General features: G+C 40.6%; 1 protein-coding gene across 2 annotated transcripts in view; it reads left to right on the forward strand.

Moving 5' to 3' along the window:
* The window catches only part of LOC109428473 (46 kDa FK506-binding nuclear protein), a 29,189-nt gene extending 15,937 nt beyond the window's left edge, over positions 1–13,252 (forward strand). The window contains exon 3 of one of the 2 annotated variants that reach the window (XM_062844316.1): positions 11,914–13,252. In XM_062844316.1, the coding sequence (XP_062700300.1) occupies positions 11,914–12,711 (798 nt within the window). In that variant the 3' untranslated portion in view covers positions 12,712–13,252. The remainder of the gene's footprint in view (positions 1–11,913) is intronic. The other variant, XM_062844317.1, reaches the window with a different exon arrangement.
* The last annotated feature ends 7,291 nt before the right edge of the window (positions 13,253–20,543 follow it).

Raw genomic sequence — 20,543 nt, forward strand, 5'->3', positions numbered from 1 at the left:
ATGCCAAACGTACCAGACCCCATTTTTATATGGGACCAAATTGTCTTTAAAATGACTTTCTTCGATATTTTGTTTGGAAAAATAGGAAAATAATCGAAAATATCAAAAAACCCAAGATGAAATATTTTAAACCGCACAGGTTCTGAAACTAGAGGTCCAAAGCTACGATCCTGGAATAACATTTCTAGCGTAACATTTGAAAAGGGCCTATCTGCAAAACGTAAACATTGAGAAAATCGCATGAGAAGAAGAAGATTACCTTCCAGATTAGTTAATCCTATTTGAAAACCAAAGACTTTTTAGGTGTTTTATTCCATCTATTGACCCGTATGGAAATCTGTTTCATGGCTCTGTGCATTATTTGCATCATACTGTAGCAAAAATCCTATAAATGATGAATTTTGAACATGGACGGCAGATAGGCCCTTTTACAATCTCAAAATCTGTCAGCCCCTAGCAGTTAGGGCCTTTTATCATCAGCAGTTTCAGTTAGGCCCTCTTATTTTTTTTCCTTATTTTTAGCTAATTTTAGTTATCCTGGATTATTATTATCGATAATTAAAGAAAAGTTAAACTGCCCCCACTCGCATAACTGTCCCATTTGACTTATCATCACTTTTGAGTTAACGTTATGAATAGTCATCATTTTTGATGTACTTCCAGAAACAACAATAAAAATTACGAATTTTTATGTTAATGTGTGAAAAAAATACCAAGTTATGAGCGTCCCATACAAAAAGTACCCGCATAACAGTCCCATCATAGATTTTTGTGTTACGTAACGCAAAATTGAACAACTTTGTAGTGATTGTAATATTCATGTGCAAAGCAATCTGTAAAAGTTTCGAAATGATCGAAACATTTTTCAAATTTTGGTGATTTTTCAAAGTTTTATAAGAAAACAAGTTTTTAAACTTCAAATGCCGTTTTCTCAATTCCTACTTTTTGCAAATGGGACTGTTATGCGAGTGGGAGCTACTCAAAATTATTGGAAAATATGAAAAATAATCAAAATTTGCATAAGGGCCTATCTGATTTGAAAGATAATTTTCAGTTAGGCCCTTTTGACTGCAGTTGGGCCCTAAAAGATTATTCAATTTCAGAAAGGCCCTTTTAAAATTTATTGCTGTGTCCGTTCAAGATGCAAACGGTGCCCAAATGCGTTCCAAACGCGGTAACACAGTGTTACCAAAGGAAACTTAGCAACCAAAGTCAATACCACCGCCAACCTAGGATTCAAAAGCTCCCACTCACTTCGGGTTAGGGGTAGGCGGGGCATAATGAGCAGCTTAAGCATTTTGACACCAAATCCAGTAAATTAAGTGCAAACAATGTGTAATTTTAACGTTCTATCCTCATTTGAATCTTAACTGACGAAAGCTAATCGTTGAAATTCCGAATAAAGCTATAAATGTTGTAAAATTTTATGTTTTTAAAAACGTATAAAATCGCGAGTTGCGTTTTGAGGGTGGGGCATAATGAGCACCCTAGGTGGGGCAGGATGATCAATACCAGTTTTGCACACAATCAAATGCTAATTGACTATTCTTGCTAATGATAAAGCATACCGTCAACAATCAATGAGAATTTGAAGGGATTACGGGATTTAATTTCCCGCATAAACGATAACCATAAGATGTGCTTAACCACCCATTCGGGATACAGTTCGAACAATATGCGGTATTGTTGAACTGTCTACATTACGGTCCGTGTATGGTGCTGGTTTATTAGGGTTGTAGGGAACTGTGGGGTTTCAAGGAGTCTTCTATTGAGGAATTTTTAAACGGTGATAATATACAGATACTGAAATTTTCAGGCTAATAAATTGAAAGTTACAGACAAAACCTTACTAGGGTATCGCGCCACTTGGGCGGTGATTCTATATTCGTCTGTTTTCCACTATAACTCAGTCAATTTTGAACCAATCGACTTGAAATGTTGTACACGGGTAGATACTATACCTATCTCACCACATTCCAAAAGTTGTGCCAATTGGTTCAAATTTGACTGAGTTATAGTGGAAAACAGACGAATATAGAATCACCGCCCAAGTAGCGCGATTCCCTATATGCATAAAAAAAGAGAAAACCACAATTAAAATTCGTTTGTTGAAGATGTTTACCATTTTCATTATTTTTTCACCAGTTGCTCATTTTGCCCCACCCTACTACCAACTCTTTGAAGCATATTTTTTCAACAAAATAATTATACAAATAGTTGAAAAGTGTTACAAATACATTTCATTGGCGTATGGAATATCAAGAAAATCGATAAATACCCAGTAAGATGTGATTTCGATTCCCAAAACCTTATTTTAGGTCACCTGATTCTTATAATATTAATTGATTACAGGGCTGATAGCAAGTCACTTTTTAGTGACTTAGTCACTTTTTTTGGGTCGGTCACTAAAAAGTCTCTTTTTTTCAAGGTCAGGTCACTAAAATCACTATTTTCACCTAAAAAGTCACTTTTTTCAACTTTTTTGGGAAATTGATAAAATACGGATTGAAAAATATTCAAAAATGGTAAACCATCAAATGATGCCACATTAAACAAGTCAAATTTTCCCTACACAAACCGTTCCATGCAAAAAAAAAATCGCTTCGCAACTACTATTATGTCTTTCTTTAGAATCCATGGGAGACATTGAAAGAAAATTGGCAACTACTTGCTCCTATCCTGCAATTTCAATCAAGTTGTCGCTTTTCTCGGTAGATCATTGCAGAATCTAAATCTGGTACTAGATTTCTTAGGGAAGCGTGTTTTTACGAATTGGAATCTATTTTGTAAACTGGAACAGCCATCTTCATATACAGATAAACGCCCAAAAGTAAGCAATGCCCTTGTAATTTCATAGTGTTGAAATTGTTGTGTTAAAATTGTGTATTTAAATGTTTATAACACCTCAAATAATGAGAGCGAACCATGCACGGCCTTGAGTAATCTTTAAAGACCATTACAGCGCTTTGCGGACCTCTAAATTCCTTCGCGGACATTATTACATTACGGACATTACGGACCTTCACAGACCTGCACAAGCACTGATTGTTTTGCGGACTGGACACAAAGGCTTATAGGGTAAATCGGGGTAGTTTGGCCACCCTAAGCAAAAGTCGTTTTAACATGCAGAAAACAACGATAAATCTCTCGTTCAGCGTATGATCATAATGATTCTGATAATACACGCAAGATGCATGAAAATATCAAAGTAAAATCGCGTTTATATGCCAAAAAAAGATTTTTGAAAAAAATATGATTTTTGCGTCGATTTTAAACCGTTGGGGTAATTTGAGCACCCTATTTTCAATGAAGATTTTTTTTTCGCCTAGTGTAACACAAACTTAATATGCACCTATAGACATTGAATTGTAGCGTGTCAACTTGATATATACAGAAAATAAACTTATTCTAAAGCTATCTAATGTATTTAAACAACAGGAGTCTTGTGTGGTGTTTTTATTGAGCCCTCTTCGGGGTAATTTGGCCAACGTTTTTCAATTTTATTTTTCTAATTTACTGTGGGCCTAAACTAATTCGCCCTAACGTTTCAATTACTTCCATATCAGACCAGCAGTAGAGCTGTAAGGTCGGTTTGTTAAAAATATTAGATTTTAGGTGGTTTTTATGAGGTGCTCAAATTGCCCCATTGGCCAAATTACCCCGACTACCCCTATTCCATGAAGATATTGTAAGATCTGTACCATGTAAACAGTTCAATATAATACTCCATTTACTTGTTAGAAGGGTCATTGGTCTGGGGCGTATAGAAGAGTCATTCGGATCTACAACTGCACCTACATTTCATGGAGTTTTGGGACGATCCAGATCATATGTAGAACTAAAAGTAGTAAAACTGTTATTGATATCTTCAAAACATATGCCTTAAAAAACAACATCAATGGAATCCAATCACTGTACGTATGTATAGAAACAACTTTTATATATATTGGAGGAATGAGTTCCAAAAAGTTTGGAGAGTTTTATAAACTAACGCAAACATATTTTGTATGGGGCCGCCCCATGGTGCGTCGGTGAGAGTGCAGGCCTAATATCATGTCGCTATTTAGTGGCTTGGTCATTATTTGAAGTCCCCAAATTAAATTAACAACTTCTCCCAGAATGCCTGTAACTACATATTATGAAAATCTAACCAGAAACTATGAGACAATTCAAATAAATTAGTAAATATGGGACATTTTGAAGAAATTAAGAGTTCTATTACATTTTCATAGGCTATTCAAAAAAAACCGTTGTTTTCTTCTTGTAATTCTTTTGAAAATTTCCAAGGGGGTACGTAGAGAAACATTTCAAGTATTTCATCAAAATTACTTAATTACTTTCTGTTATTCATTTTTTTTATTTTGGGAGAATTTTTGCAAAAATATTCAAGAAATCATATTTGAAAAATTCTTATTCAAATTCATTTGCACATTTTTAAGCATTTGTCTATCTAAGTTTCCATCAAGGTGAAATTCATGACAGAAAACATCCAACAAGTTCTCCAAGATTTTCTTAATTTATTTATATTTTCTTGACAGAATTTTCATGCCATGCTCATCTAGTTCTGCACAATATATTCTATAAAATTGTAGATACATGCAGCTTTGTACAATTTTAGGAATGGAAGATGAAAGTTTTTCTTGAACATTTTCATTATGCGGTACTCCAGGGATTTCTGAATCAAATTTGTTTCTACAATGTTTCCTCACTGCATATTTTTGTGCCAAAAGTCACTATTTAGCCACTTTTTTGCTATCTGAAAGTCACTATTTCAAAGATTTTGGTCACCAAAATAACTATTTTGACCATCAGTTGTTGCTACCAGCCCTGTGATTAATTTTTCAAGGTAAACAGATTTTTTGACTAATGTTTTGTCATCAACTCATTGGATTTCAGATAATTAGGCTACAATCAAGCAATTTGTTTTGTTAATTTGAAGATTTACAGTAAAAATACAAGGTGCTCATTATGCCCCGCCTACCCCTACTTGTTAGAAAATCTTACCGCATTTGGTGCTACCGCATTTGATATTTGCATTTCGAATGCACACAGCAATATTTAAAATATGGGTAAAATAGCTCTTTTCGTATTGATTAAGGTGTTCTGGGATAGCTTAGGTAGATATTGCTAGGAATGAGCATGAGATGACCGTACAATTCGTAGTTGCTACTCCGTTACTGATTAGAACAGTCAACATTGTACAGGGAACCAAATGGATGGGGCCTGGGTGTAGCTTTCCATCCTCAATGTGCAATTTTGAAGGTTCAACACTTTATATTGTCAGTACCGGCGCCGGCCACGTCCTTACGGTCATCGGGGAAGGGAAGGAATGTTGGTGTGACATCCGTTGCTACTAGAGACCGTGTGTACCTCCGCATCCCCACGGTTGTCACAGGAAGGAAGTTTGTTAGTGGGAAGGGAAGGGATAGAAAGTTGCATAGATCTGGATTCACATTGGTAAGTGGTGTGAGCTATGCAACCCTTTATATGATTTAGTCTTCCGCCAGCCGGCTGTCGGAAGAATACAATAATTTTATTGTATGTTTGTGTATTAAATTTAATTATATACCGGGTATGAATAATTTTTAAACCACGCTTATGTCGGATCAACTCGTAATAACACACGTTTTAAGCTTATCGTTTCTCAGTCAGAAAATAAACTATATGCAATTCCGTTTAGTGTTACTGCCAATGCTGAAAAACCGAAACCCGCGCCGTAGCTTTACGAGAAAACTGGACAACTAAACAACTAGAATCGTTGCTTTTGAGTTTCACCTATGTTCTTGTATTACTTTTTTTCGCGTTCCCGTGTTAATAAGATTGCGGATAATAAAACCGTTGTACATATTTATTATCCGCGAATGTTCGCAACGCGTAATATAAGTTGAAGGTGTGATGATCGTAAATGTTCGAAAAAGAAATCGAAATTATGGAACTCGGCACGAATAAATCGACGCGGTAAACGTGGTCTACTTGTCACTGTATCGTACGGTAATCTTGACCTTTCTAAAGAAAGAGATACTTCGCCGTTTTGATCGCTGATTGCCTGCTTGTAAATCTGAAATAGAAAAAAGTATTAAATTGTGATACGTTCTCCACTGTTATATTTTTGTAAATTGTTATTTATTTATAGGTTAAATTTACCTCCATCCCTCTGAAACGAACGGTATATTAGCAGTGAAAAATAAATAGAATAAAAAATAAATAAATAAATAGTGCAAAAAAGTACACCAAATCTTGATCCTGGAATGTTCCTGCATTTAAATAAACCAGGCTGGAAAAAAGCAAGATCAAAACTTGAAATGGTAGATCTTACACCGTAACGCACCATTCCAAGGTGATCTACCCACGTTACGGGTTAAGGTAGATATTGCTAGGAATAGTGAAAAATCGGGTTTGTTTACATTTTGCTGATAGGCCCTTTTCGAATGTTACGCTAGATTTGAGGTACCGTCAAGGCGCCAGTCACCGTGTGCCTTCGAATATGGCGAAAACACATAAAGTTATTCTAGGACGACCCTGAATGTCCCAAAGGTTTATAATAAACTCGTAGGCTTCAGATTGCTCCAGTAACTGCTGTTGATAATGCAACGTTACTCAGTATAACATATATGGCTACTGTTACGAGTGTAGACCTGAAGTTCTGAACTCCAGGATAGTTTGACTGACCTGGAATATCTCTGTAGTGTCTATAAATGATTCTGTAGATGTCGAGAGCTTCACGGACCCCCAGTAGGTTATGCAATGCTATTATTTGTGGCGAAAATACGTAAAATTATTCTTGTAGATTTGAAGGACTTCACTAGGAAACTTTGGAATACCTAGAGCATCCCAGAATATAAAACACCTTTTGATATTCTTTACGAAGGCTTAATGAATACATATAAACGTAACCCACATCCAAGTTCAGCTTTTAGAACAAGTGGTATGTCAATTATTTCGTTTTTCCAAATTTCATGGTGTTCAGGATGTTCTAGGCTATCAATGAATTCTCAAATACAAATATTTCCATTTTCCCTAGAGGATTCCAACAGGGCTGTTACAGATGGCGCGGATTTTGCGTTTTTCGCGGTTTTTGCGTTTCGCGCGGATTTCGCGCGTTTTTTGCTGATCTCGGCGCGATTTTTGCGGAAATGGTTTTCAAATTCACTTACATTCAATATTTAGACATGCACTGAAAAACAAAAAAACCCAAATTTGCGTATTTTTAAAAGCTCACTTTTGAGTTCTTTTTTGCATCCTCTTTCATTCGCTCTCTTTGTTGTTGTCAAAGAGTGAATAGCAAAACAACCCAACGGGAAGCCAAAATTAAGTAAGTGACATAGAACCGAAAGTTGAGTAAATTTAACTGACGGTTGAGTAAAAAAAACTTCTACTTTAGGTACCGTCAGTGTACCAGTAGCCGCTCATGACCCAATAGCCGCTCACTGTTGCAAAAATCAAGTTTTCACGCATAAATACCCCCTTTTCGTCGCTGATATTCTTGGACAATATAAATTAAATAAGAGCAAAGCCATTTTATGCAATATTTACCAAATAACATAAATTTTAAAAACAAAACAGTATAATTTTTTGAGCGGCTATTGGACCCAAAAAAACTGTAGGAAATTTTATGTGTTCCAATAACCGCTCACACAAAAAAATACGTTAAAATTGTAAAAACTGTCGATTTTAGTACACAGTGTATTCAATCACTATTATACACTCCCGCTGAACAGGAAAAAAATTGTAAAAACATAAGAGTTGCAAAAATAATTCACTTTTCCGCAAAAGTCTATTTAAAAGATGGCATACATTTGTCCGTGAGCGGAATTAGGACCACTTTGGTCTCAAACAAATTGTGATAAAATCATACTTTTATGAAAAGTTCTACATAAGTCTTGTTTTGTATCTGATTGTACTTAGATTAAACTAACTTAAAATGCAAAAAGATTACAAATTGACTTACCAGTCATTTAACAGATGATGTTTTTCTGCAAAACTGGCCTTAGATGAGCGGAATCTGGTACCCTGATGGTACTTTGGTCGAATACGCCTAAATGCAAACTACCCACCTCAACATCAACTCCATCAACTCAAAATTAGCTTCCCGCACGCAACCTCGAAGTTGGGTGGATTGAACTCACTTTTGGGTACTTTTGTTTCTCCGTGTGGAGCTCAACACGACTAGAAAAAATAAATTTGCATATTGGAATTATGAATGTTGTGATTGAGTAAAAATAATGTTAATAGTCCCTAGCTTGGAGTGCTAGATTAGTTGCACTGCACTAAACGCTCAATTTGTGAAAACAGAGAAGTTCCTCTTATTCCTGATTTTTTTAGTCAACCTCTTAGTCATTTTAAAATTAAAATTTTGAATAGTTTTTTTTATGGAACTTACATAATAATGTCTGAGGTTCGAAAAAAATACTGAATCATGGTAAGACTTCTTAAAAAAAATGTTTTTGTGGAATTGGCAAAAACGTCCCCAGAAATTTTTAAATAAGTATTTAGTTGAATTTTGTAGTTGAATGTTTTAGAATCTCGTAAAGAAAATCATTGGTCTTGTAGACTGTGTGTGTCGTGAGAAATTAATATGATTGGTTCTCTGACACAGTAGTCTTGGAATTTGAAAAAAGTACAAGTAAGACGTCCTCAAGAATTTTATGATTGCTTTCTTAGAGAATTCCATGAAAAACGCTTCTGGATAGAATATAAATCATAAGAAATTTCTAGCATTTTTCTAACATCCAGGATTTTCTTGGTTCATTGTGGATGAGTTTCATAATATCGAAATTGGCGAAATTCCTGAATCAGTTAATACTTGTAGAACTTCTGTCGAATCGATTTAGTTTTGATAAAAACGTTAGAATTATCCTAAAAATACATAAACTTCTGTTGATATGGTAAAATTTATCTTTGATTTCCAATCGGAGTACTCGTTGAGAGGGGGGTTGCGAACACAGTTAATAGAGGGTTTCTTGGTAGAATTTTTGGAGGATTTTTTTTGCAGACAATTTGAAAACTTGAAGCTTTTGCAATGCTACATTTGCTGACATTTTTACTGAATTTCCAAATTTGTGGTGGGGCCAGAAAATCTTAAAATAAATTTCTAATAAATTAATACTTTTCTACATACCTTCTGCTCAGGTGGGGCTGGCTCACCGACACTTCCGGTCCGCTTTAGTGCTTTATGCATCATTGTGGCCAGGTGTTGCTCTAGTTTTTCCAACTGTATTGTAAAGCATGAGCGGTGATCCTTGGCATTCTTGTGTGAATTAGGGTCGAAATGTTGATCGATCACCGATTATTGCTGGCAGATGCAGTGAAAAGTTTGTCTTAATACGTATCAATCGTCTCTGACAAACGAGAAAAACTGACCTCACTGATTACCTGTCTCTGAGCCAAATTTGGTATAGAGTCTTCAGTCTCCGATTATTCACTTCATGTTTGATGGAGGCTTTTAATCCAATGGGTTAAATAGCCGCTATCCGAATGAAGAGAGTAATGTTCCGCGTAATATATCACAAATCGAAAGAGGTACGGTACATTACGTGGAGCGGATATACTGAATTGGGTACCAGACCAAGTCCCTGCTGGGTGGCGCTAAATAGGTGAGCCATAGACAATAGAATCGTCAATGTCGTAGGGCATAGTATGTAACTATTGTCGAAACAACACTATTTTTGGTCATTGTCCAACCAAAATCGTAAGCGGCGTCCACTTACACTAAGCGCATAACTATGTTAGGGTCAAGATTAGGATGAAATCATTGGTAAAATATAATAACACTTTTTAGTTTGTGTAGTTAGTTGAACTAGTGTTAACTTTTTATTGGGACATTTTCTGTAGGTTTATTCTGGATTACAATGCATTAGCTGCCCTTTAACTGAATTATTTTATAACAGTAAACAACATTATTCCTTCTTGATAAAAGATGTATGGACATAGAATTGCCAAACTATACATCTGATCAGATATTTTTCCGGTATCACATTTGGGGCAGAGAGTTGAACACTTACGGATAATAGTTTTTCAATGTCAGACAAACATCACATAAACACAGCTACCAATGTACCAAACCTTCTCTACTGTCTTCTCATTTTGCCGCTTCCTATCCTCAATTGAACTTATCTGACACTAGTTAGGACTGTCTGTGGGAGATCCGGGTTTCTAATTCTGTGTAGGACTTGTTAAAATGGGATGCCTGATATGTACTGCGGGCTGGAAGTACTGAGCAATCACAATTACTGTCGTACTAATCATATTAAATGCTTTTCTACTTACATCCCGAACGTCGCCAACCGGCAAAGAGGATATGACGAAAAAACGCGAGATGGCCCTAACAAAAACTAGAAAGGAGATGAAAATTGTCACCGATGCAACGATATGGAAACAAAATAGATGAGAAATTATCGACCAAATCATAATCTATGAACATATCGCTAATGTTCTTTATCATTCTTCCTTTTTCTCGTTTCAGCAACAAAATCGAAACCTCTCTACTATCTCTTCATTTTCTGCCTCTTCCCATCCTATTCCCACATCTTCCTATATCCTCTACCCCATCTATTTAATGTATCTGACACTTGTTGGGACTGGTAACGCCAGCGCCCGCCTGTGGAAGATCCCGGTGTGCTAATTCGGTGTAGGACATGTTAACGGGGGAGGCTTAGTAGGTCCACATCTGCCTACAAGCAGATGGGCTGACAGTTGTCGGCCTGGGTGTGGACTGAGCAATTACAATTACAATTACAATTACTTTTCTACATACCTTCTGCTCAAAGTTTTTTTTTATTAAATGTTTCCTATTTAATAAATATCTCCCTTGGGAATAAAATGTATTGATGATTTACTTAATGTATACATTACGCTAGCACAAATCACTCCATTTGTATCTTCACAAAATAAGTTTCTGTAGAGAATTATCCATGAGTTTTCCAAAAAAACATGAAAATTTTATTGCAGTTTTCTCGAACGATCTTTTGTGACTTACTGCAAATTTTGTTTCAGGATTTGTACCATAATGTTATAATCAAAAGAATTGAAAAGAATGCTCCTTTTTTCGGAACTGTTTATTGGAACAGGAAATCTTATTCCCGTAAAATAGTAGTCACCTTGATTGACAAGCAACCAAAGAACTATTGATTTAAAACTGTTTATTACAATTTAAAAAACAAACTAGCCTGTTTGCAACATTATTAAATTTTTGATTGGTGTAGAAGTTGTATTTAAAAATCAGTTTTAACATTAGATATCTTCATCTGCAGTGCAACAAAAGTCATGAATAGTTGAAAAATTCTGGCTTTTTATGAGTTTGAGTCATCAAATCCATATGTTTTTGTACTGACGCGGATTTGATGCCCTCGGCGCGGATTTAAAATGGCTTGGCGCGGATTTTGCGGTTTCCAAATCGATACTTTTGTAACAGCCCTGAATTTGCAACAACTTTGCCGAAGACAGTATGCTGTTTTACCGAATGAGTGAATTCTTACAACCGTTTCTATGTTGGGGTCCTATATGACCCCTCCGGCTCCAAAGGGTTAAGACCCTACTTTATTCAGTTTGCAGACCAGTGTTTTGTTGCGATCCTGGAATTCTTGGCGCATCGTCATCGGGGAAGCCTTCGAAATCGCTCGAATAATCGTCCTCTGAAATGGTTGTCTGGTTAGTTTTCAAACCAGGAATACCAGCACTTTGTATGGAAAAATCTTTGAACTTGCCTGGCAGTACGTGCTCCGTCCACTACGCCTCAATATCTTTGACCGAGGTGGTTCAGAAGTTTGTCGTGAAGGGACCACAAGGTCAGTCAATGTTGCTGTAGAAGATGTATCGCTCTCATCAGTTGATGTGTAATCTATCATGTATATCAGTCCTGATTATTGTCCACGCCAGTTTTGAGTGACCCCAATTCTAACCGTAACTTTCCATCAGCAGGAACGCATCGCCAAGAAGGTCGCCCAGAAGGTAAACGCCAAGGAAGTCCAGCTGGAAGAGGATGCCGAAGAGGACGAACTAGACGAAACGTTCGAGCTGCCCAAGGGTGGTGCTAGCAAGAAGAAGGCCGCTGGTGCTGAGGATGAAGAGGAAGATTCCGACGATGACGACGACGAAGATGATGACGAAGACGACGAGGATGAGGACGAGGACATGGAAGATAGCAAACTCGATGGGGAAGCGGACAGTGACGACGACGATGAAGATGATGACGACGAGGACGACGATGAAGATGACGATGACGAGGAGGACGAATCCGAAGACGAACAACCGAAAGCCAAGGTTGCCAAAGTGGAAAAGAAGCCCTCCAAACAGAATGGCGTCGAAAATGGAAAAGCTTCCCCGAAGGAACTGCAAAAAGAAGGTCAAAAGCAGCAACAACAGCAGGAAGCCAAGACACGAACCCTGCAGGGTGGATTGGTCGTGGAAGACCTCAAAGTCGGAGGTGGTCCCGAGGCCAAGCCCGGCAAGAAGATCGCCGTCTACTACGAGGGTCGCCTGAAGAAGAACAACAAGGTCTTCGACTCGACCAACAAGGGACCCGGCTTCAAGTTCGCCCTAGGCCGTGGCGAAGTCATCAAGGGATGGGATCTGGGAGTGTCCGGAATGAAGGTCGGCGGCAAGCGGCGGCTGACGGTCCCACACCAGCTGGCCTACGGTACCCGAGGAAGCCCCCCAGTCATCCCCCCTAACAGCACCCTGGTCTTCGACGTGGAGCTGAAAAACGTCTTCTAAAAAAGAGCATTTAGAGCTAGCCTCATCCTAAATAATTAGCAACTAATTAAACAATGATAAGGTACAACTACTAATAACCACAACACAAAAAACACGATCAGTTCCGTTAAAAACTGACCGTCGATCGTATAATCTTAGCTCTTAAAAACAAGATTAAATGGTACGAACTGTAAACTAGGACATAGCAAAGCAACGAAGCATTCAACTAATAATAGGAACACACTACCACAGTAAGACAACGGTGTTATTCTGTACAGATGATCCACGCCTAGGTACTTGGGATACAGTTTTTTCCCCCATGCCCAATCACACACACACACACACACACACACACACACACATAAGCAAAGTTTGTTCAACGTCGTTCTGATCCATCTCAGGTTATTGCTTCTTTTTGTTGTAAAAAGGTTGCATTAACGTGTGTGTTTCCGTTTGCCAATCCTCTTCTTCGTTTTGGAGTGTTTTGATTGAAAAAAATGACTATCAAACGAGGAAAACATGCTGAAGAAAGTGAGTCAATAAAATTTGTGTAAAAAAGTAATTTCAATTATAGTTTTCGACTTTTAGTTGTGAGAGAAAAGCACTCTGTAGGGTAAATCGCCGATTGCTGCACACTCTATGATTTTCTTGTGCAACAATTTACGAGTTTGTACTGTACTGTCATAGTAGTTTGCTCCGCTACCTTAATCGCTGGTGTCCATGTTCTCCGTGACGTTCAGGTCAGGTGCTCATCGAAGTGCTTCTTCCATCTTTAATCATTTCACGTCTGTCCATCTAGAAGATCCCTGAAGGGCACCTCCTATAAGGCACTAGCTCAGGAGGTAGTGAGCGAAAAATTGCAGGTAAGAGCCCCAACGGCGTAGGCGACCCCAATGTAAAATCATGGACCGACGCAGAGGAGCTCGCAGCCGCACTCAAGCAGTAGTGCGAGGTAGATGTACCAAGTTCATCGATGCGTCTGCGGAAGGGCCGGCAGGCACGCAGATCGCCACGATCAAGCTCCCAGTAGAAGAAGAGCGAAACGAACGGCAGGTGGTGTTCGCCGCTGCAAAAGCCGCGCTCAAGACCGAGATAAGAGCAAGCAAAAAGGCCTGCTTTGGGGGTCTCTGTCAGATGATGATGATGATGATGATGATGATGGTTTCCATTCATTGTAGCACGGTACTAAGCCCGATAGCAGTGGGCTGTCCATCCAATGTGATTTGACCAAGCAAAACATTATAATTATACAACCAAGATCATACAATTATATATAGTGCAAGCACTTCACATTGGAGGATGCCCCAATGAATGTGAAAAAGAAGAAGCTGTCATTCTCCACATAAAAGTTATAAGGGAGCATCCATTAAGTACGTCACGCTAAAATTGGGAATTTTCGACCCCCCCTCCCCCCTTCGTACGGGTTTTTTCCTATACTTAATGTATTGCTTGTCACACTTTAGCAAACCCCCCCCTCCCCCCTAGGACCGTGACGTACTTAATGGATGACCCCTAATAAGAAGTTGGCATCTCCACTCTTCCCAACCATTATGTTTCGACTGACAGCTCTTATTTCCCTCCACTCCCAAAAAAATAGTTGTTTTATACCAAATGTTTTAAAATACCTTGAATTAAAATACAAAAATATAAAAAATGTTTATTAAGAAAATAATTGTATTTTCCCTATACAAAGTTTTACCCATACTTTCTGGGACACCCTATATTTCTGCTGTGAACAACTCTTATTCAAAAGGATTTAGAGCAACCCGGAACCCGAAAGAAACAATTTGGTTTGAACTCGAAAACTTCAAAACGCTCTCTTGTTCCACTCTAACATTTGCTCTACATCTCACCCTTGTTAAGACAATATTTCAGAACTTTGGCTACTTTCATACATAGGTATTTGGGATGTGAATTTGAATGGATATTAATGGACATTTTCCTGGTAAAAACGCAAATGGCAAGGAGATGGTCTATAGGGAACAAAAAACTTGTCTGATTTGCCTGACTACCAATTAGAAAATAAGGGTTTGTAGTCCGCTGTTATAAGATACAATAAAAAAGAACTCTCTCACCAAGTTTTCAGTAGTAAACTCCGTCCAATATCTTGGAAGAATGGGCTGCTAGTAAACCTCCATAGGTTCGTCAGTTCTCCTCAGTTCGCAGTCAGTTCACCTATGACACTTGTGACGAGCTTTTGAAACAGGCTACCAAATCCAAATAATCTTCAAGAAAACGTTCTTGCTCCCGAGGTACCACTTCACCTTCCTCCAAGCCTTCCTCTTCGTATTTTGTATTATTTTCAATTAATTTAAGAACTTCAGGAATTCACGGGGATTCAAGAAAAAATATTCAAGTTAAAAATGACAGGACTAGCGCAGCTTGAGAAAAATACGTCCGCTGGATGCAAAGCTTGCTTCGATCCCCTCTTGAACTCAGGGCATGGTTCTACACCAAAAATGATCATCAGCTTAACGAGCTCAAAAGTGCTGTAAACTAGTGTTACATATTGGAGATACAAGCTTTACATTATTTGTGCTCTTGAATATAACCTGTTTGTTGATTAAATGCGTCTTTGTTATTTTATTACAACCATGACCGGTTGAAGAATTCGTGTACTTGGGCTCACTGGTGACCGACGACAACGACACCAGCAGAGAAATACTGCTTTGGGGGTCTCTGTCAGAGTGCCAATACGAACCCGTGGGGTGACGCCTACAGGATCGTTATGGCCAAGACGAGAGGTGTGATGGCTCCTACAGAGCAATCTCCAGAGATGTTGGAGGGGATCATTGGAGGACGTTTTCCGCGTCATGATCCTAGTCCTTGGCCTCCTTTCGTAGGACAGCCGGGGACTGGGGCTGTCGATGAGGAAAGGGTCACCGATGTGGAACTTGCGGAGATAGCTAAGTCCCTTAGCGTAGGTAAGGCCCCAGGTCCGAACGGAGTTCCGAACCTGGCCCTAAAAGTAGCTATTGCAGAGGCTCCCGAGATGTTCAGGTCTGCTATGCAGAAATGCCTGGACGAGGGAGTTTTCCCAGAAGCTTGGAAGAGGCAGAGCCTGGTACTATTGCCAAAGGCGGGGAAACCACCCGGAGACCCGTCGGCATATAGACCAATATGCTTGATTGACACGGCGGGGAAGGTGCTCGAAAAGATCATCCTCAATAGAATGTTGAGGTTCACCGAGGGCGAAAATAGTCTTTCGAGCAACCAGTACGGCTTCCGGAAGGGGAGGTCCACCGTAGACGCTATCTTGTCGGTTACAAAAACCGCCGAGAAAGCACTCCAGCCTGAGAGATGGGCGATTCGCTACTGTGCAGTAGTGACCCTTAATGTAAGGAATGCATTTAATAGCGCCAGCTGGTCTGCTATTGCCAATGCGCTCTTGCGTTTGGGGATACCCGGGTACCTGTACAAGATTCTCGCAAGTTACTTTCAGAATCGAGTACTAGTTTACGACACAGAGGTGGGTCGGAAGTGCTCAGGAGTCCCGCAAGGTTCCATTCTGGGTCCGGTGTTATGGAATGTCATGTACGACGAGGTGTTGAGGTTTTAGAGTACCCAGTGGGAGTGGAGATTGTCGGATTTGCCGACGACATTACGCTCGAAGTCTACTGTGAAACGATCGAGGAGGTGCAGTTGACTACTGACCACTCGATCACGGTTGTGGAGGCGTGGATGCGGTCCAGGAAACTGGAGCTGGCTCATCACAAGACAGAGGTGACGGTTGTTAACAACATGAAGTCGGAGCAGCAGACGGAGATCAGTGTAGGAGAGTGCACTATCCTGTCAAAGCGCTCCGTCAAACACTTGGGCGTGATGATCGACGATAAGCTTACCTTCGGTAGCCACGTCGATTATGCCCGTAAAAGAGCCTCCACAGCTATTGCGGCACTGTCCCAGATGATGTCCAATAGCTCTGCGGTGTACGTCAGTAAGCTCAAAGTTCTGGCTAGTGTTGCTACGTCCATACTTAGGTATGGCGGCCCGGCGTGGGGCACCGCGCTAAGTACTGAATGCTACCGACGGAAGCTGGAAAGTACTTACAGGTTTATGTGCCAGAGGGTTGCGAGCGCGTACCGTACCGTGTCACACGACGCTCTCTGTGTCATTACTGGTATGGTGCCTATCGGCATTCTTATTTATCAGTGAGGACATGGAGTGCTTCGAAATGCGCGGCACAAGAGGCATACGCAGGACTGCCAGGATGGTCTCTATGGTCAAATGGCAGCGCGCGTGGGACAGTTCCACCAAAGGAAGGTGGACCCATAGGTTGATACCGAGGGTAGATAGTTGGATCAATAGGCGCCATGGGGAAGTTACATTCCACCTGACACAGGTCCTTACAGGTCATGGTTGCTTCCGACAGTATCTACACCGTTTCGGGCATGCGGATTCTCCCGAATGCCCAGTGTGCAATGGTTTAGAGGAAACAGCGGAACACGTTTTGTTCGTGTGCCCGCGTTTTCGCACAATGCGTGACCGCATGCTTGTCACATGCGGAGAGGACACAACACCGGACAACTTGGTCCAGAGGATGTGTAGGGATGAGTTCGGCTGGGACCCCGTTTCAACGGCTATTACCCATATCGTCTGGGAGCTACAGAGGAGGTGGCGCGTGGACTCGGAGAATGGCTAGTCCAGATGCAGTACAAGAGGTGGTCCAGGGGCTCGAAATCGGCTTCGTAGGTCATACCGGTGCCCTGCGGTCGAGATCGACCCTTACAGTGATTAAGTGGCCGCGGAGAGGAAGTCCCGGTAGCGGTGCTGTCGTGGCGTTTGATCCGAGCCCGCGGTTGGAAAGGAGTCCCCAGCAAGGGTCGGGGTAGGTGAGACCCTGCTGTCTGCAACCTTCGGGTGCATCTGATAGGGCCTGAAGGGTAGTGATACCCTTCCTTACGGGTCAGATCGGGTTGCACGTGGGCATCAGTTCTTGATGTCTGCCAAGCAGTTGGGCGCGGGCGGGGTTGACCCTGCCCGCCTTCCAAGGACAAAGGGAGTGGCGAGGACCACTCGGGAAACTGGCTAAGCGCCAGCATGTTACCGTGATGGACTCTCCAGAGCGAGTCATCGATGTTCGTTGCTGCTAGGCTACGCAGCTAACCTTGAGAGTGCGATGTGCACTAGCCCCTCTCTGAAGCAATACCTTCTTGGTGGTTCCGGAGAGACGAAGGGTTTGGCGACCATAGGAATGTGTTTTAGTGGGTCAAGGAGAAAAAAAATAACCAAAAAATTGTAATTATATATAAGGTTTAAAATTTGAATAAAAAGATGAGTTGTAGTTTTAACTATGAAAAAGTGAGTCGGCTTCTATGTCGGATGACAATTCCCGGTGACCGCCCGGTCAACGCGTGCACAGGGATCGATTGTTGAAGGATAAGGGGAAGGAGAGTGAGGATTTACGCTGAAGGGCGAGGAACTCATCCATTGACTGTGGGGACACTGTGCTCATGAAGAATCTTCTGCCCGGGAATAAGCTTCAAACAACATTTGGTCCGAAGGAGTTCAAAGTTATTGATCGTTGCGGACCACGAGTAACCATTGAGGATCCTGAAAATGGAAGGTCATATGACCGTAATGTTGCACATCTCAAGAGAGTCCCTGATGCTGCACACTCATCAACGGTGGAGCCACCAGTGACCCTGTCTCAAGAGGATGATGGACTACGAGCAGAGCTTCAAGTTGCAGATGGTGAAACGTCCGAGGAAGATTTCTACGGCTTCGACGATAGCGGAGCGGCCGACGGAGAGTTGCCACGTCAATCACCGGCCAGAGAGAAGCGGTCAACGAGGTTACCTTTTAAATTTAAGGATTATAAACTTTAAGCTTTTATTTTGTTGAAAGGGGAGATGTGGTGCCCAAGTACGGCACTGGTGAGTTACATCATAACGAGTACGGGGAGTACGGGCCTGGGGACGGCTGTCATTATCTGGATGTAGGAAAGTGAGGAGAATAATAAAAAAGGTTACGTTGTTGAAATACTGGAAAACAGACTGTAATATGATATTCTGATTTGGGAAATACCACTAGGAGAAGACTAGGGAATACCACAGATTTAAAAAATGGTTACCATAATGAGAGATGATGTACTGAACAACGAAACAAGGGTGGTTAAATTTGAGCTACGCGTCTTCTTCTTATAGTCTTGTAAAGTTGTCCGTTTTATAAATTGAACAGTCCTTAGATCAAGACGAATGATTGCCGTCCATTCCTCGTCCGGATGTAGAGATACACATCGGCTGATGACTGCGCAAATCCAGCTTGCTTGAAAACCATCGATCGTTTTGTTCCAGACCCGTGTCGCTTGTTTGAGTGCCGCTTGTTTGAGTCCTTAAGGCGACACACACCGGCGGGATAGCCGGCCTCGTTCCCAGGAGACTGCTTCATGAAGACCTCTTCGTTTAACTTACCATGTACAAGTAGGCAGTCCATGGACATCATGTGGACATCAAACATGCTTGACGAGTATCGTGAGGTCGCCATTCACCGTTCGTTTCATACGATTTATGTTCAAATTCCTCTCAGCCGCCACCGTTCACAGCGAACGTAAGATGACCTGCCTGGAAACCGGGCCGCTGATGCCACACGTGTTCCCCACGTTGTGATGATCCTTCGCAGCCATCGTCACTTCTTTCGTCGTTCTCACCTTGTAGAGTCCACCGACTTAGACCGTGACCGCTGCTAGTTGGCAATCGCCGAGAATCCAGTACCCCACTTCAACGAACGTCACTGTGGCGCCTCTCTCAACGAGCTTGGGTACATAGAGGAGGTTGCTCAAGTAACCAAAAGTTCCGCTTCCCATGACAAAATGCACTTTCAAGTACCACGAAGTTCAGATAAAGTTCCGAAAGAAACTTTATGGCTACTTAAGAGGCCAACGATGAGCCTTCCTGAAACTTCGTACACAAGTTCCGCTTGAAAGCTGCTTAAGATGCTACCCAGAACTTTATCGGAACTTTCAAGTTCATAGAAGTTTAGATCAGTAGCATTGTGTTTCAACGAAGATTAAATGTTGTTTTTTTTACAGAAAACAACTGCTTAAGCATTAATGAATTGATGATAAATTGGAATTTTTCAAATCTATGAATAATAATCTTAAACAAAAAAAAAGAAAAATGCTGCTCACCGGATTCGAACCAATAGCCGCTGCATGAGAGCCCTACGCTCTACCACAGTTCTATAATTATGATTGAGTGAACAGCGGGTGAAGTCTGACTTGAATCCATTTTTAGTCGGCAGGTAGTTTTGTACACTTGTACAGCAGTGAAGTAAGCTTGACTTTGTCAAGTGTCAAAATTACTTAAAAATGAAGCTTCCCACGACTTTGAACGACTATTTCTATGCCAAGTTTCCGAAAAAAGTGCTCGAAAAAAAGTTATTGCAAATTGGCCAAATTTTTCGCAATCAACGAAAAAAAAATAGTTGTAAATCAATAGGATTTTAATTGTTTATCAATAGTTCCACTATTGAAACAAGTAGTTGAGAGTTGGGTTTACCTAATGAGATTACAATCATATTCTAAAAACTATTGCATCATATTCATCTGATTCCGTTTGTCTCGAGTTCGTCGAAAATCGATGGTGCTCTAGAGCAACCATGGGAAGTAGAGGGTTAAAAGGCTTATGAGCAACCTCGAACAAGCTGCTTAGCTTATAAAGTGCCCTCTTATTTAAAATTTTGGTTACTTGGGTGATTTCCAAGCTTGGCACGTATACCACAGAGAACAGACGTTTAAGCTCGAATAAAAATACGTCGAAATCGTGTGTAAAGAATTTAAGTGTACCTCAACGCCACCAACGGAGACTGCCCCACATAAAAAGTTGATTTGACTCCACGATGGCAGTGTTCAT

This window comes from Aedes albopictus, chromosome 1 (genome assembly GCF_035046485.1).
Source record: "Aedes albopictus strain Foshan chromosome 1, AalbF5, whole genome shotgun sequence".
NCBI lineage: Eukaryota > Metazoa > Arthropoda > Insecta > Diptera > Culicidae > Aedes > Aedes albopictus.